At 40.9% G+C, this 17,373-nt stretch overlaps 1 protein-coding gene across 2 annotated transcripts in view; it reads right to left on the bottom strand.

Annotated features, from left to right (window-relative positions):
• LOC128259864 (echinoderm microtubule-associated protein-like CG42247) overlaps positions 1–17,373 on the bottom strand; it is a 66,535-nt gene that overhangs the window by 36,412 nt on the left and 12,750 nt on the right. Inside the window, exons 1-2 of one of the 2 annotated variants that reach the window (XM_052992473.1) lie at positions 9,246–9,706; positions 6,488–7,593 (exon numbers count right to left, since the gene is read on the bottom strand). The exons of the other annotated variant lie outside the window; for it this stretch is intronic. Of the exons in view, the coding sequence (XP_052848433.1) occupies positions 6,488–7,363 (876 nt within the window). The 5' untranslated portion in view covers positions 7,364–7,593; positions 9,246–9,706. Of the gene's footprint in view, positions 1–6,487; positions 7,594–9,245; positions 9,707–17,373 lie in introns of those variants that run through there. 2 annotated transcript variants of the gene reach the window in all.

Raw genomic sequence — 17,373 nt, 5'->3', positions numbered from 1 at the left:
TAATAATAAATATTTACATTTTTTAAAAATTGAAATAAAACTGTATTAAACTTTAAAGTTTTGTTTGGCATAAAATGTGTTAGTGAAAAGCCTTTCATAAACTAACTGGAAATACCTCGCAAACACTCAAAAATAATTGTGGTCTCTAGCATCAATTGTTTTATTTTATGGGTTAGAATATTTGCAATAAGTTTGTAAAAAACAACTATATATTTTAAATTGTGCTACCCAACTAATGTTGCATAGTATATGGTCAGACCATAAGCTAGTACCGAGCTTAAATTTAAAAGCTTAATAAATCAGTAATTTATGGGTTGTTTTTGAAGTATGGACTTTAATGGTATATAAATTATTTTCCAAATAAATATTCTCTCAAGCTCCACTCGTTCAATGGGTATTGAGTATGAAATGCTCTTGTAATTGTGAAGCAGACGCATCATACACACACAAACGCGCATTACTCATACGCCCTGGTGACCTGCACCTTTTGTTAAAACTGTCGTGTAGCGGGGAGGGATTGGATAGGGGAAATCAAAGTGGCGGAAAAGGGGCGGAAAAGGGGAAGGGTTCGGGCGGGCAAAAGGCAACTCTGGAGGCAACTGAGATTTTGTCGTTTCATTGTAAGTGAAAAGGATCACGACCACGCAAATGCGCAATTTATGTCGTCAGGTGCAGTCAACGGACACAGCTGTCCCTGGCCCCCACCCCCCCTTCAGCCATTTAACCCCCTTTCACCGCTTATTTGCCTCCCCTGTTAGCCATAGTCAACTATCTGAGCCCACTCCACTGCCTTCCCAGCTGGTTCATCCACATTTCACATCCCCGGCGCGTGCAACACGTAAATGGCAGCGAAATTTATCAAACGCTTTATAGCCCAAAGGCAAGTTCCGAAGTTTTTGGCTTGCTGCGGTGTGGAAAAGTGAGGACGGCGAGGGTGCAAAAGCTGGGGAATACGGAAAAACCGGAGACAGAGGTGCGGTATTCGTGGCTGTTGGGCTTAATCTTGTTCACATGTCACTGCAGCTTGTTTGGTCATAAGTTGGCCGCCTCTCCTGCTGCTCGTAGAAAAAAGCAAGAAGAAATAATTGACGTGAAATCTGGTCGCCCGCCTTTTGCCTTTCGCCTTTCGCCTTTCACCCGCTTTCCTCCGCCGATTGCCATCCACTGCCCACTTTATATGCAGTTAATTACAACGGCGCTGACCTTGCGTGCTGCATGCCCCGCATTTGGCTTTTGTTCTCTTGCCATGCCGCTCACGTTTGTGCCAAAAATCTTAATTTCTTTGCGGCTCTGCGTGTCCGTTTTCTTGGCCAACAGTTTTTCGGGGTGCAGCGGAAAACAAAGCGAAAGTCCTGGCCATCATTCATAATTGGCGGGCTGCACCTTTAAGGCGTATTTATGGCACAGTGGCATTGTCGGTCAGCAGAATTCTGGGGCTTGCTGCTAAATTGTACGATGTATATCTAATTTAACACCGAAATTGGTCAGCAAGTGCAATTTAAATGGAATTTCATATTGGGGTCAAGAGAGAAATTTATAAATGGCATTGCAACTATTTTCGAGGGTGTGGTGCTTTAGATGAACAAAACAAATTAAATAAGAACACAAGGTGCAGAGATTTTCAAAGCCCTTGTTCATTTTCTAGAAAGCCAACAATTTTGTTATTCGTTTTTGAGCATTGGTTTTCCCTTTCCTTAATAAGTAAATGGCACGATACATTTTAACTTTCACAGAAAATTGGTCAGCTCTCGAAGTTAAATAAAATTTGTTATTTGGGTCAAGACAGATATTTCTTAATTGCATGGATTTCTGTTTTATGGATGCGGTGAAGGGCAAAATAGGTTACATTTTACATTCATTTAAATTTATGCTGTACGGGTCTTTTATACAGTTTTAAATCAAATATATATGTATAGCCATCGGCTAAGATGAAATGGTAAATCTAAGATAAGAAAAAAAGGGTTCTTAGAAATTTGTTGTGCATTCTTTTGAATCTTATTAAATTTATTTAGACATTATTATATTTCAATTTGGCAGAGAAGATGTAAACCCCGAGCAAATTATAAGAATATGGAAATGAAAAATTGTTAAGGCGACAGCAAACTTGAATTCCTTTCAGAGAAAGCTAACAAATTCCATTAATGCTCGTTAATCCCATCCCCATTATTTTCCCTCGGCTTTGTGGAACAACAGAAGACGTCCGCTCCATTGTCTTAAAATTCTTCTGTCCCATCCCACTGTTTTCCCGACCTTCGCAGCATGGTTAGAAATTTAAATGTTGATTACAAGCTGTGAGCGCGAGCCACCCACTCCGTGTTTCTGGCGGCCAGCGGAACAATTATTTGGCGAGCTTGACAAGGTTAATGCAATTTGCTGCACCCAAAATCATTCAAATTTCGCGGCTCGGCGAGACTGTCGTCACGCATGCCTGGTTGAATAAATTATCATAAATGATTTTGTAAACAGTTTGCGCCCGCTCTGCTCGGCCGCAAAATGAATTTATATTATTAGCCAGCCCGACTGCACTTTGCGCCTGGCCTGCTCCGATTTCTCGTCCCTCCCGCTCTGCATACTTTGCATACATTTTTAATTTCCCTAAGTGAAACGCCACAAGTTTTCAAGTTGGCCTTTTTCGCGTGAGAGCGCCCGAAGTGCCGGCTGATTTTCTATGCATTTTCCCATTTGATGAGTATATATGTGCCCGCCGCTCCATTGTTCCTTGTAGCCTTTTGTACCATAGCGTGGAGCAGCCCACGAACTCACAAGGCGGATCCCTTTGGTTGCCGAAGAGAGTGCCACTGGCTCATCGTAAGTTTTGATTTCAGGCGGGCAGCGAATCGAGCGATGCATATCACTTGAAGAAAATGTTAGAGTTTCGTGCACGCGGTAAGTGGAAAAATAAACAACCTAGTATCTGCCAAGTTTGTTTAAAAAGTTTTTAATTAAAATACATTTCTGACTTATACTGATCTTCTACTCGCATCTGCATGATTATAGTGACATTTTTGTATACCCTTGCAGAGGGTATTATAATTTCAGTCAGAAGTTTGCAACGCAGTGAAGGAGACATTTCCGACCCTATAAAGTATATATATTCTTGATCAGCATCACTAGGCGAGTCGATCTAGCCATGTCCGTCTGTCAGTCCATCTGTCCGCTTGTCCGTCCGTCTGTCCGTCCGTTTCTACGCAAACTAGTCTCTCAGTTTTAAAGCTATCTGCATGAAACTTTCCAAATGTTGTCTTTCTATTGAAGGTAGTATATAAGTCGGAACGAGTCGGATATAGCTCCCTTTGGAACAATCGAAAAAAGAAATAAAAAAAATTAGAACTTTGCTGTCTTTTAATTTTTTTTTTAGTTCTTCGACATATAGTAATGGTTAAATATTTTAGAATTACGGTTTACGTTTCATCAAAATCGGACGACTATATCATATAGCTCCCATAGAAATAATAAAAATATATAAAATGACTATCTAACAATTGAGCTGCAAATCATCATAGCTTCAATGTTTTTCAACATATACGCAAGTAAATCATAATTTTAATGTTTTCAATAGTATTTAATTCTTGCAATAGCTGCAGGGTATATGAACTTCGGCTTGCCGAAGTTTGCTTTCTTTCTTGTTTTAGTTATGAATTGAATTTATTTTGAGTAGTAAGATGACACTCTGCTAATGACATTTTATTTTTGGGTGCATTAAATAAATGGTTTTAAGTACAGATTCACAGAGCATACCGTAGGATCTAACGTCTTGTTTTCTTGTTGTGTTCATATATATATATAACTTTATAGGGTTTATTTGGCCGTTGTTATTCTCCGTTAATTAACATTTTTTGGCTAATGTTGGCAGCAATGAGAAATATTGATAAAATTTAATGAATGTGCTCAAAATATTAAACACCAATCTACCAATCTAACAAGGTATAAGCAAACACTGTCTAATACAAGGAAATTTATGGTCGCCTTGTTATTCAATATAAACAATTAATGGGGTCTCCTTTTCTGTTATTCGAGCAATTGATTAAGTTTACAATTGTTGTCTGTGGCAAAGCCAGGCCATCACTTGCTAGTGTATACACACATATTTACTTCTCAAAAATCTCTAAAATATTTCGTTTACCTTCCATAGAAATAGGCCAAACAGTTCTTTACTAATTGAGTAATGCTAAAACCCCAAACAAACAAAAACTTTAAATATCCAGTATTTTAATGGGTATGTCACCCCAGACTGCGAAATATCTTTTACTTTGAGCAGCATTTTCGCAAGTGCACTCTGCATGCTCCATGCTGTGCTTTTGTTTGCTAGCCCCGGGCTAGGGGCGCAATTGCCTTTGCCGTAGCGCGTTGCAGTTGAAGTTGAGTCCGGAGTCGGAGTCGGAGTCGGAGCTGGGTATCCCGTAGTGGAGCCCGGTGGAGAGGCCGTATCTTGGGGGACGAAGTGTACCCGGGGGCATCCTTGCCGCATGGAATGATGGCTTTTTTTTTAGGTGCCGCCACTCTTTGTCTTGAGCACTGGCAAACCACGACTTTGGCTCACGCTCCGACTGCAATAGACGCATTGCCTGCGCTGGCTTTTGACTTGGTTGTAATCGATTAAGGTTTCCAGCAGCCTCTTCAGCCACTCCCACGCCGCCACATCATCACCCGGCCACAACGTTTGTCAAACGGAAGGTGGAAACTTTTTCAATAGTTGTTCCGGGACATGTAGGATGTGCGGACGCTTGATTGCTGTGCCCGCATGATGTGGATTTTTTTGGATTTCTTTTTGGCCAACTGCCTGGGCCAGATGTCGAAAAATGGGCTTTAAAGTCAACTATTTGGATAGCATTTGATTGAAATTTATGCAAAAGTCAACACACAAACGGACTTCTCGAAAAGAAAGAAGACCTTCAACATATACATTGTTAGGTCAGATTTTTATTTATTCTGTAGATTTTATGGCATCATCTAAAAAATTTGAGTTTTCTTTCCAGTTTTATTTTACTAAAAAAAGAATGAAGACCCACAATACTTTCGAACATTTTCAATTGGTTATGACTAAAGACTTTGCAAAGAGAAGGATCATTTATCAACTGATTGGAACAATTAACTATTCTGTATAATTGCATCTATTTAATAATTTATCTAAAACGGATAAATTTTCATTTTGTATTAACATACATAGATAAAACTGAATATAAATACCCATCGCTTTATTTAATACCCTTGCAGAAGGTATTATAATTTCAGTCAGAAGTCATACTATAGCATATAGCTCCCATAGGAACAATCGGAAAAACAAATGACAGAAAATAATAACTTTGCGGTTTCTTATTTTTTGTTAATTCTTCGAGATGTAGTAATGGTTTAGTATTTTCGCACTACGATTTACATTTTATGAAAATCGGACGACAATATCAAATAGCTCCCATAAAAAAAATTGAAAAAACTAAAAACAAAAAAATTAAAAAAATTTAACATATCTATTTTTGTATTTCTTTAAAAAACTCTTTTTGGAAATAGTAACAACTTGACAGTCCATATTTACGACTGAATTCGATTCGGAAAATGATATCATATAGCTGCCATGGGAACGATCGAATAATTAACTCTGTTTCAAAGACAGCTTTTGCTTTATTTAAATTCTTAAAAACGTTATGAACATTATTATGACGACTTAAATCCACAACACCCTAATGAGTATTTTCATTAACGAAGATAAAACATGACAAAATAAAAGTTAATATAAAAACAAACTTTAGCATATTGTACTTTACTTTACTTTATGTTCTGAATATCCTTGCTAACAGTCAAATTTTGATCCCCTTGACAGCTTTCGATAGCTCGTTTCGCATATCGATAGGCTGCCAGCTGACCCTTTTTTCTTAAAGAGTTGAAAATCCTTCGTTCTAGCCAAGTTGCTCTTAAGACCATATGTTCTCTTCGCCCTCTCGACTTTCAAGTAAGCCCAAGCCCACTCGCAGTCGACCATAAAAGCTAAGACCTAATTCCCGACTTGCCCTCGCCCCAGGCGAAAAAGGCGTGCTAATTGTTGGTATTGTTTTGCAGTGCTAGACTCCCACAACTCCGAGAGTGGGTGAATGAGAGCGAGAGAAAACGAGAGTGATTGCATGCAAATATGCGGCTCCACTTCCCAACCACCCCAGCAGTCCACCACCCACTCCACCCCCAAGGACGCCCGCTGCCAAGGAAGAGGGAGCAAAACAAAGAAGCCAAAAGGCGAGCGCCGCCTTTGATTTTTAGGCCAAGTGACCAAGTTTTCTCACCCATTTTGGAGTGGGACGCTGACCGCAAAAAAAACGCCAAAACCTCGTATATAGTTTTATGTATGTTATACACACACACCACACTCAGTAAAATTATACCAAAATATTCAAATTTATATTGATTTTGCGCCTGACGTGAAAACGTTCACTTAAACTTCAAAATTATGGAAAACGCGGAATGCATAAATGCAGAAATGCATGCGAATCTTGGGACTCACCTTGAAGGCCTTGAACGAGGATACGACATAGAAGGCTCCGTCTTCCAGCTCGTCCAGGTGGTACTTTCGGTCCCCGTCCATGGAGAACACGTAGCGGGCGCCACGCGGCAGGTCCATCTTGGGGGAGATCTTGTCGAGCAGGTTGTCCAGCGAGGTGACATCCCGCCCCGGGCGGTATCGCAGCTCCACGCCGGGAAAGAAGGGATCGCCGTTGCGGTAGAACACCACCCGGCGGGCCTTCCAGTACGAAAGGTTGTTGTACCGCGCGGCCGCAGCACTGGAGATTTCCGGCCGGGACTTGGACCGCACCAGCGGCACCACCGGCGGCTGCTCCGAGTTCTCGCTCATGTTGTCCAGATAGCCGGGGCTGAGGGCGCGACTCTGCCGCCCACTGGTTGCTCCTGTGCCTCCGTTCCGCTGCTGCCAGTAGTCCGGCAACTGGGACCGATCTCCGCCTGCCACCTGCTCGCCGGCTGCTAGGTCCTCCGCCTCGTCATCGTACTGGGCGTTCTGAATCCGGAAGCTGGACGACACAGGACGCTTGGGACTCTTGGCAGGACTGCTGCGGTTGCTGTCGTGTCCGTTACCGTTGATGTTGCTGTTGCTGTTGATGTTGCTGTTGCTGGCGTGCTTGTTGATGTTGCTGCTGGCGCTGGTGTTGCCGTTGTGCAGATTATCGTCCAAATGGGGCTGCGTCGGTGGCGGCGAAACGTTTCCCTCGAGCGGTGCGTTCGGACTAATTTGTGGCATTGTTTGGCCGTTCAGAACGGACTCGTTACTGCCAGCCGCTAAAGCGCCTCCACCATCGACCTCCTCCTCGGCGGTCTGGGCCTGACTCAAGCTGGCCAGGTAGTCGTCGTTCTCTTCGTGGGACATTGTCCTGGTGTTGGTGTGTGTCCTGCTGCGGAGCCAGTCACGTCAGCGTTCTCTTAAGGCGCTTTCACTGGGACCTTGCGTGCTCGGTTTGTTGTGGTCAAAAGGAATCGCTAAGGGCAGCGTCGCGTCGACGCAATGCAAGACTTAGAGCACCAAGAGGTTAGCTACTTCTTTAAGTTTTTGTTAGACTCCGCAGTCGCTGGTCGTCCAGCGAGGTGCTAAGTTGCTAGCTGAAAAGCAAAATATGTATTAGAAAATTTTCAAGCTTTCAGGAATATGAACAATGCTTAGGAATCGCAACACAAATATAAAGGGAGTTAAGAGTCACTCAAAAGCTTTAATCTTACATTGTATTTTTTAGTTTACTGTAAACTGAGTATAAATGTGCACTAAGGTCACAAATTTTTATGCAATTTATAAAAAACTAAAAAGAAATTTGAGTGGATTCAAGATTTAAAAAAAAATCAAAGGGGCAGATTGTGAGCTTTGTAAAATAAATATACGTTAACTTTTTATTTTCCTTAATTTTTTGTTTTTATTATATTATATTTAACTAAAACACAAAATTATTTTTTAAATAATAAATTGGTAAATATGTCAAATTAGTGAAGCATTTTGGGTGCATATTCTATACCCAATGTCACCATAATCAAGCAACATAGCATACATATGTTCCGCTCCTTGTTCTTCTCAAGCACTGCACTTAGAAATATCAACTGTTACCCATGTCCTCGCCCCCTGTTCAATCGATATGAAACGAGCTCTCGATGCAATGTGTCCAATGCTCCCGTTGCCCAGGGCTCTTCAGAGTCCCTTCTCGTGCAGGACTCCCCCTTCTTCCCTCACAACTCCGGCACTCCACAGGACGATTCAATGGGCTGTCCGGCGAGCACTTGCCACTGCCTTTGTCCCAGTAAACAGGCCAAAGAGCCCCACTCAACCATTCGGCGTGGGCACTACAAACATTCACACTTCTGCGGGTCGGGGGACATGGATATGGACAGAGACCCGGGCTCACAGTTCAGGCTGCTCCTTGTCCGCTGGAGAGGCCCAAAATATCGCGTATTATTTGCCCTGCCTTGCCTCGCAATTTGGCTACCTCACATATCGAAAAAATACACTTGAAAGTGAGCGGTAAACATGGTGTAGAGCTTATAACCATAAAATCAAAGTATTTGTCCCCTTCAGTCAAGTAAAATAAGCTGTCTCAGAAGACTTAAATAGAATATGTCAACTATTGTATGGATTAAAATATATTACACTTGTATGAATAGAAGTATTAAGCATTCAAGCTTTAAAAATCATTGACACATAAGGAAACTAAATTGTGTATTGCATTTAGATTGTTATTTATATAACCGTGTAGGGGAAAGGTACTTAACATCTATTCCTTACTTTGAATTTTCCCTATAAGGTAAAAAATGTTGTATGTTTTACTAAGAATATTGGATTTTTTTGTTAACAGCTTATATGTTAGCGCCAAATTAAAAAATCTATGTGCATGTTAAAGAATTTATGCTTAAGTTAAACCATCTTTGAGCCTAGTTTTCTAGCATTTTCAGCAGTGCAACGAGTGGTAAGCACCGAAAAATTGCAGACGGCAGGAAACAAGCCGACGACTCCTGGGTTAAGTGGCATCGGTGTTTTGTGTCTTTGACCACCCGGCACTCTCACAGGCACACACAGCTCGGTTGCAACCATTCATTCGCACACACACAGCCCGGGATCCAAGTCCTTTCCACTGCATTGGAATTTCGTGTATTTTACAATTGCAACAAAAAATAAATATTTGTTGGCCAGGGGAGAATTTTCACTCGTGAGCCCTTTTTCTTGATTTTTTTAATGGGTTTTTCACCTTTTTGGGTGGTGGCTTGGGTTTTACCTGTTTTATGCAAATTTGTTTTTATTGCAACACGTTGCACGTTGTTTCCTTTGCTCCTCGTATTTATGGCCGTGGGTTTTTTTCGGTTGGGCCAAAGCGGTGAGGTGGCTTCTTTCGCGGCAATTAGGTTAATGACACTTGGGCCGGCGGTTGTTGCTTTGGGTTATTTATGCACAAACAGTTGTTGCTCTTCGCTTGCAGCATCAGCAGCATCCACTTTCGCTAATTGTCTATCAATCAGCCGCAATTGTCTCCACTTGTGTTCCGGCAAAACGGGGAAAAACACTCACTTATCGGGGGCACAAACACATTTACTTGAATCAAATTTAATGAACTCGATGGCGAGTTTATTAAAACATCTCGCTGGCAAGAAAGTTGGCACAAACAAAAGTGCGAAACTTTTGCTTACTTTCCGGCGTCTACCGATGCACAAGAAGAAATTCCGTGTGGCAACTTTGCCGGTCAAAGTGTTTTTGAATTGTGTTTCGAGCTGCGCTGCCTGCTGGCTTTTCAGCTGGCTTTCCCGCTGCTATTCCTTCTGCTGCTGCTGTTGGTGCTGCTACTGCCTTTTGTCCACTCTAAATTTCCTCGGCGACGCAGCCAATTTTCTTAGAGAGTGCCTTTCTCTTTCTCCCGCATTCGCCGCGAATCGAATTACAGGTTCGCTTGTGTGAGTGACTGACTTATGGGGCTAACTGCCCAACTCCCTGCCCCCTGCTTCACCACTAATTGTGCCCTGCTTAGGAAAACCGCAAGCACATACACACACACACACACACACACACACTCAAGCACACCAACGGGGCCACTTGCTGGGTTCTCTTAGCCGTTTGGCTTTTTCACCTTTTTCATTGCACTATTACCTGTCGACCAGTGGCGTCGCCAGGGGATTCCTTATCCTCTCTAATTATTACGTTCGCATGGGATACGGTATCCAGGATCCAGGATCCTGGAGATTCCTGGGTCTGACCAATTGATTGTGGGACTTTGTCTTGGCCCGCGAAAACTCAACTCATTTTCAAGCGGGAGCTGCAGGCCGGGGAAATGGTTACTACGACATCGCAGCCCGAGCTACAGGAAGTCCTTTTGCCCCCTGCTGCTAAGTGGCTACAGGGCACTGTGGTCTTTAATAAGCCACTAAAGACTTAGCTTAGGTGACTTTGAGTACCTTTAGAACATTTGTTATAAAACACAAAAATCACACAAAATAATTGTAAGTCAAATTTATACATTTCCAAAGTCTTAATGGGGTTTTATAAAGTTGATTTAAGTTTAATATTATTTTAATTAATTAATCCTTGCTCTGCCAAAGATCCTTAAGGTCTTTGGCTTTGCATATCACCTAAATATAATGCTTATCAAAAAAATACTAAATTTTCGCCATTACGCCTAATAGGGTTAAAGTTATTGTATAATAACTTTTATTTAAGAGAAGTTTCAGGTGAGAATTAAAGTTTAAAAGAAGAAAGTATTTTGTGTTATTTGGACTTATTTGGACCCTTCTTTTCTTCTTCTGCTCCCTTTTTTCTATCTCGAAGTAATGTTTTTATATAAATTATGTCCCAAAATGGTTATAACAAGACATTTTATTTGAAAGCTTACTTGTATTCAAAACTTTGTTGGCCTTTCAATACGTAATTGATATTTTAAAGCTTCATTTTTTATATTTGAAAGTAATATGCATTAGCAATACTATTATTAAATGTTTTATTTAATTTGTAATATAAAAATTCGAAATTTTAAGCTTACTTGCCTCTGTTGGCCTTTCAATGCGTAATTCTGTTTTAATGTTATTCGTTTAGCTTGCTGCAGCCCATTTCTACGAGCAACTTTTATAATCGAGTGACTGCATATGGCAGCTGGATTTATTGTAAGTGATTTAAACTTTATAGCTATATTTTCTAAATTTCCAAACACTGCACCACAGTGCTTGGCTTTCACCGCCATTAGCCCCTCCACTCCGCTTTGAAATAGTGAAACGGGGCCCGTTCCTCTGAGGGGAAATCGCAGTTTTTTGCTTATCGTGTTTATATTGTCGCAGTTGTGTGTGCCTGGGGCTTGTGTTCGTGTGTTTTGTCGTCGCCTTAGTCAGCAACGTCAACGTCAACCTCACGATCCAGCAGCACCTTATGGAGAAGGTGCTAGCGATGTGGGGAGAAGGGTGGCAAGGGGGCTCCTTATGCGCCACACACATGCAACTACTTGGCCAAAACAATTTGTGTGGGATTTTCGCTGCTTTTGGCAGTGCTGTGAAATTTTCTGTGTCACGCTGGTCGCACGAGCAACAGTCCCCGCAAAAAGTACGCACCCACCAAGCCGCAGGAAAATTCTTTTGGCGGTTGCCGTTCGGGGTACGTTCGGGGGTAATTCTTTCATTTTTTTTCCATCGTACAATTAGGCCAAACGTTTGTGGAAATTTGTTTTTATTACAATGCTAATACTCGTGAATTGTATTAGGCGGGGACTCTCCGTTAATAACTTTGTGAGTTTCCTACACCACCGAAATGCCTTCCTTTAAATTAATCACATTTTTGTGTGGGCGACGCAACGTTTGGTGAAGTTAATGTATTATTTTAATGCCATATCCGGCTGGCTGCGTGATTTGTGGATTTTCATCCATATTTCTGTTTAATTATTTCAGCAACTTACCGAAATGCCTTCACAATTAAATCATCAGTGCCAAGTCGCTGAGGATTATCTATGGTCCGAAAATTCGCATTTCTTTCGTATTGGCAATTTCGAAGTAATTTTCTCTTGCCTGGCAGAGGTAAACTTTTAAGCTTACTTAGCTTCGATCAGCAACTTCATTATTTCCAGTTTCATTTTCAATTATCTAATATCTCCCTGCAGACCCAAGCTCACACACACTGGCAAACAACAAACTATTACTGGGGCCAACAGAGCCACACCCACATCAGTTAACAACTCAAATAAGCTTCCTTTCTCTTGCCAATACGACTCCTTTTTCCCTCCCCCTTTTATCCACCAATCAAAGTACATACCAACATGAGTGTATTTAACAAACTGTGATGGCAGCTCGGACAATTTCGAAAAGCCTTGCAGTTTCTTGAAATAAAGAGTAGACAATATTGGCACAGACCACTTTCAAACAAATTTGGATCAAAGTCTTGATCTTAAACAAAACCGTTTAAAACGAACTAAGAGACGGGCTAATAAATTATCTAAAAAAAACCTATTCTTTGATACTCTGCACTTGAGGTATAAAGTATGTAGTTCTTAGGCTAAACATTTTAAAATATTTAATATAAAAACATTATTTGAAGTTTGGGATTTAAATTTAAATTTTATTTACTTAAAATAATTTAAAATTAAAAATATTGATTTATCATTGTCTTCTTGTGACAATACGAACTGTAAAATTATAACTTAAATTTATTGTTTTTGTTATACATTAATTATTACTGTTTGGCTTGCAGAATATTTTATGAGGAAACTTACCTTTTTGTTTTTTTTTTCGCAGACGTCTTGTCCTGTTTTTGGATTAGCTTTTAGCATCACTGGGTAGAAAGGCATATGCCATAATAAGCTTCTTCAATGCCCCAGAGAGCGGGTCGAGAAGAGGGTGGTAGCAAAGTGCAGGCTGCAGCACCTTGTTGCCATTCGGCATTGTGCCCACATGAAGGACTCTGCTGCTGCGGCAGCTGCGCCAGAATCCACGAAAAGTCGATGGCCACAAAGGATGTTTTGTTTGCTGTAAATGCCCACTGTGCGGCAGCATGCACACACACGTGCTCACCTTAAATTTCCAGCTAATGTACTCACGTGCAAGCACTCACACATCCACACACCCACTCACATACAGGGTACGAGCAAACAGAAAGTGCAATGCAAGCCACTAAAAAGTCCAATGCTGCCGGCATGCATTTTGTATTGCATACTTTTCTGCGCCGTGGCCGAAAGAAAAGGAAAATGCCAGGGAAATGGAAAAGGGAAGGGCTGAAAGTGGGAGGGGGCTGGGAAAAATGCAGTGGAGAATATTGTGCACAGGGCGCGGTCAGAAGTTGACAACGACAACAGAACCAACAATGAGGCATTTTTAATGTGACCATTAAACAATGGCAACGAGGACAATGCACACACACATTCAAGAAAAAGAGAGGTAAGGAATCACATTGACTGCAGTGGACGGCGGCAACAAAAAGTTTACCCAACAAGCTAAGTTCTTAGAACTAAAATGAGTTTTTGGGTCATAAATAAAAATAAAAAAATGAAAACCAAATTAATTTGTTCCTTGACAACAACTAGAAAAGCTTGATAACATTTTATATAAGTTCTTGGACAAAATATAAAGTGTACTTTGATATACCCATATAGCTAGAAATATTTAAAATGTCTAAGTATATAAAGGTAATAACTATGACCAATTTGAAACCTTTCAGCTTATTTAAAACTTTTTATTTAAAATGTAAATTGCCAAATACCGTTTTAATTGGCATCCTAGAATCCCGGGAACACACTCAACTGGCTCGTTGGGGTATCCGAAACAAGCCGAAGTTTCCCAAGACGTTAAATATATGTATATGTACGGAAAGAAAAGGCAGTCTTCGTATTCAGCTGCTGTCAGTCGCGCGCGAAAACTTTTCAATACAAAGTATGATGCCCATGACGCTACTAAAAGAAGACATTGAAGAATGCGACAGCCCCAATGAGGCGACAGAACAGAGGAGCAGAGGGCCCAGGACCAGGACCAGGCCAAGAGCTATAAGCCGAGCAGCGAGCCACTAGCTAAGAGCTACGGTAAGGACATTTGGCCGAGCCATATATACAACTGAATGAACCGCAACAAAGGCACTCAACTGACTCCGATTGTGACTAAGAGACTTCGTCAAAGATTGTACATATAAAAAAAACATAAGATTAATAAAAAAAATATTTTAATTTCTTCAAGTTTAAATATTTTTGTTTGTACCCGTATTATATTAAAAATTTTACAAACTATCAAAAAACGTTTTTACATACAAAATAAGCTTAATTACTTGAACAAGTGTATTAAAATATTAATTTTTTTTCGAAACCCATTTTAAAAACTAGGTTGTATAACATAAAATCTTATCCTTAATTTGACAAAAGTTAGAACATGACTAACTATCCAAAGATGTCCAAAACTACCGATTCCTTGATGCCTTAAGAAATAGTAACTAATTGAAAACCAGTTTTTTAAATATATTTTTTCAATGTACGTCTACGACTGCGACGCGAGCTTTGTCTTGCCACTCGGCTGTAGTAGCAACCACCGCCCACAACCTCCCAGAGACGCTGTTGCATTTGGCCATGGACAAAACCGCAAGCAGGGCGAGCATAACAAGAGTCTTTGAACGGAAAGGAATCGAGTTGAAGGAGAGGTGCAATCTAGGGGGATCGGGTGGCTGACCAGGCAGCTGCCATGTCAAACTGAACGAATGGATGGATATATGGCTGGAAGGCAAACCAACCACAAGCAGGCCAACAGCTTGGCTAACTTATATGTACGTATATGCAGTCGGAAAAAATGGTCCTTTGGTTTTATAATGTTATAAGCATTTGCGTATTAAGAAAACAATCATGGGCTTAACTAGAGATTATCATTAATAAACTAAAGCAATTAAAAATTGGCTCCATTACAAAAAACTGTATTCAAATATTATAAGTAAACTTTCTTAAGGAATTCCTATTTTTGAAATTTTTTTTAAATATTTTCAGAGAACTATTCTATGTGACTTAATTATACATTACTATTCTCTTTGGATTTTTTTGTTTCTTTAATTTAGCTGTTGCCAGAATAGCAATCGTAGTGCCAAAGCTATTTAATTCTTTTCAGTGCTCAAACACATGCTTTGGCACATAGGAATGGAGAAGTGGAAAAGTGGAAAAGTGAAGATGAGGGGTCCTGCGAACGCATGTCAAGCTGGTCGGCCAAGAAGAAAAGCTCATGTGCTCGAATGTGAATGCGACCAGAATTGTAGTCGTTGCCGTTCTCATTTTCGTTCTCGTACTCGTCCTCGAACAAAAAGCAAAAAGTTTCAATTGTCTATGGCCGAGAATGTGTGAATGCGATTGTCCAAGTTTCTCATTTGCGGCAAGGGCTTGGATCCGTTTCGGTCTCGTTTCCTGTTGCATGTGGGCACAATTAATTCTTGTTGCGTACATGCAGCACATGATCGTAAGCATAATGCTGATGCAGATGCTGATGCTGATGATGATGGTCATGCCTTATGCGGCCATATTGTGCAATCCCTGGCCTGATAAATGCCCCACTTGACCCTTGCCTCAGTTGAGCCATTTCCAACTCGTTTCTCTATCCGTTCGGATTTGGATTTCGAGCCCCGTCTTTTGTGGCCATTGGGGGGCTTATCTCCATCACAGATAGTGTCAGCACCAGAAACTTTTGCCATTAATGAGTTATGCAAAGCCCGAATGGAAGCGGGTGTGCACTTCAAGCCACATCCTGCATCTTAGAATTTTAATTCAAACCTGGGTATTTCGATTAACCCTATCAGACAATATTTGTTCCAATGTTCGGAGAGGCGAATGTGAAACAAATAAATATTTTATAACCTAAGAGATATGGTATATTATAAACTGAAACAAATATGCTACAAACTGAAAACAAAGCCAATATTCTGCAAAGGTCAAAATTTAATTAAAAATCAGTTACTTATTAAGCCTTACCAAATTATTAAAAAAATAAATGTATTAAAATGACCCGCTTTAAATGGGTTAAGACTTGGTTTGCCTTTCTCTGCATCTTTTGTCGTTAATAAAGCAAATGACCAAAAAGTTTTCAGCCAGGAAATTAGCATTTGGCAGCATTCGCTTTGGGCCACACTGCCTTCTTTCTGGCCACAATGCTCCCTCATTTTCCTGGGGAAATGCAAATGCCGGGCAAAGTATTACGGCTTCTCTGGTTTTTTCTCGCTTTGGCCAACGCGCAGTTGATGGGTAGCCATGATTAGTTTAGCTCGGAGGATCGCAGCCATTCCGCCTGTTTGCGCCACATGCCGCATACTACAAGCCACATGTTCGCGCTGTTTTGGCATCAAATGTTTTGCACTGGGGCTCGGTTTTTAATATGATTGCAATTCGAGCTGCGGGGCGCCAACGAAGCACTCGCTTTCAAACGGCTGGATGGTCAACTTTTGCCGACACTGCGGCAATGCACCAATGGTAGTTCATTTTTGCAGCCATTTTCATGTCTTATTAAAAGGAGTACTCAATGGTGAACGTTTTTCCGCCTGATCTGTTTTGTTTTCGTAGAAGTGAGCTTGCAGCATAAAAAATTGCAACAACTTGTGTAAACATTTTGCAAGGTCAGTTCAATTTAGTTTTATAACATTGGCATTAACAGTCTGCCAGATCTGGTGTAATTCTCATTTTTTTAAAATTTAGTTTCATTTCCTTATGCGAATACCTCCAAAAAATAATCACAAAAACCAATATTGGTCTTTATATTTTAGTTGGAAAATACCTGCTATTTCGCTCAGATGCGATGCTGTGTCTTTAATCGAGAAGAATTGCAAAAGGAAATTACGGCGACAGAAACAATTGCACAGGAATGACATTTCAACTGGCCGCTGCACATTAGTTTCGCTCGGCTGGGCCCAAATGGCTTTTGGCCAGCCGTCAGAGTCGTCATAGGGCTGCTGGCATTGGACCAGAGTCCTTCCACCTTTCGGCTTCCTTTACTTTGCGGTAATTAATGTACATATGTATGGGTTCGCCTGAGCGTGTGTGCACGAGCGGGGCGTCAATTACTTTGGTTCTTGCAGTTGGCCGGTTACAAATTACAGGCTGTGGGGCCTCGCCTTTCATGCGGAGAGTCCTTTTTGCGGTGGCCGCTGGAGCTTTGTGAACTTTATTGGCAAATCAATTAGGTGGCTTCAAATTGTGTTTGGCTGCTGGTCAGCGCTTAATTTATTTGATTTCATTGAACGACCGGCGAGCGTTCTTTTAAATGAATGCCAAAAGTTTTGATCATTTTTATACTATACATATTATTTTTGGCTCTACTCATGCCAGATGGTGTGGTCCTCGGTTCTTTGTGGTTGTCGTTATTGCCAACAATCAGTTATGGAACGTGGCGACAGGAGGGACTCTTGCTGGGGAATAGCATAAAATTTAATTAGCTTTA

This window comes from Drosophila gunungcola, assembly GCF_025200985.1.
Source record: "Drosophila gunungcola strain Sukarami chromosome 3L unlocalized genomic scaffold, Dgunungcola_SK_2 000009F, whole genome shotgun sequence".
In the NCBI taxonomy this organism is placed as follows: Eukaryota; Metazoa; Arthropoda; class Insecta; order Diptera; family Drosophilidae; genus Drosophila; species Drosophila gunungcola.
This window is presented reverse-complemented; position numbering and strand designations above follow the sequence as displayed.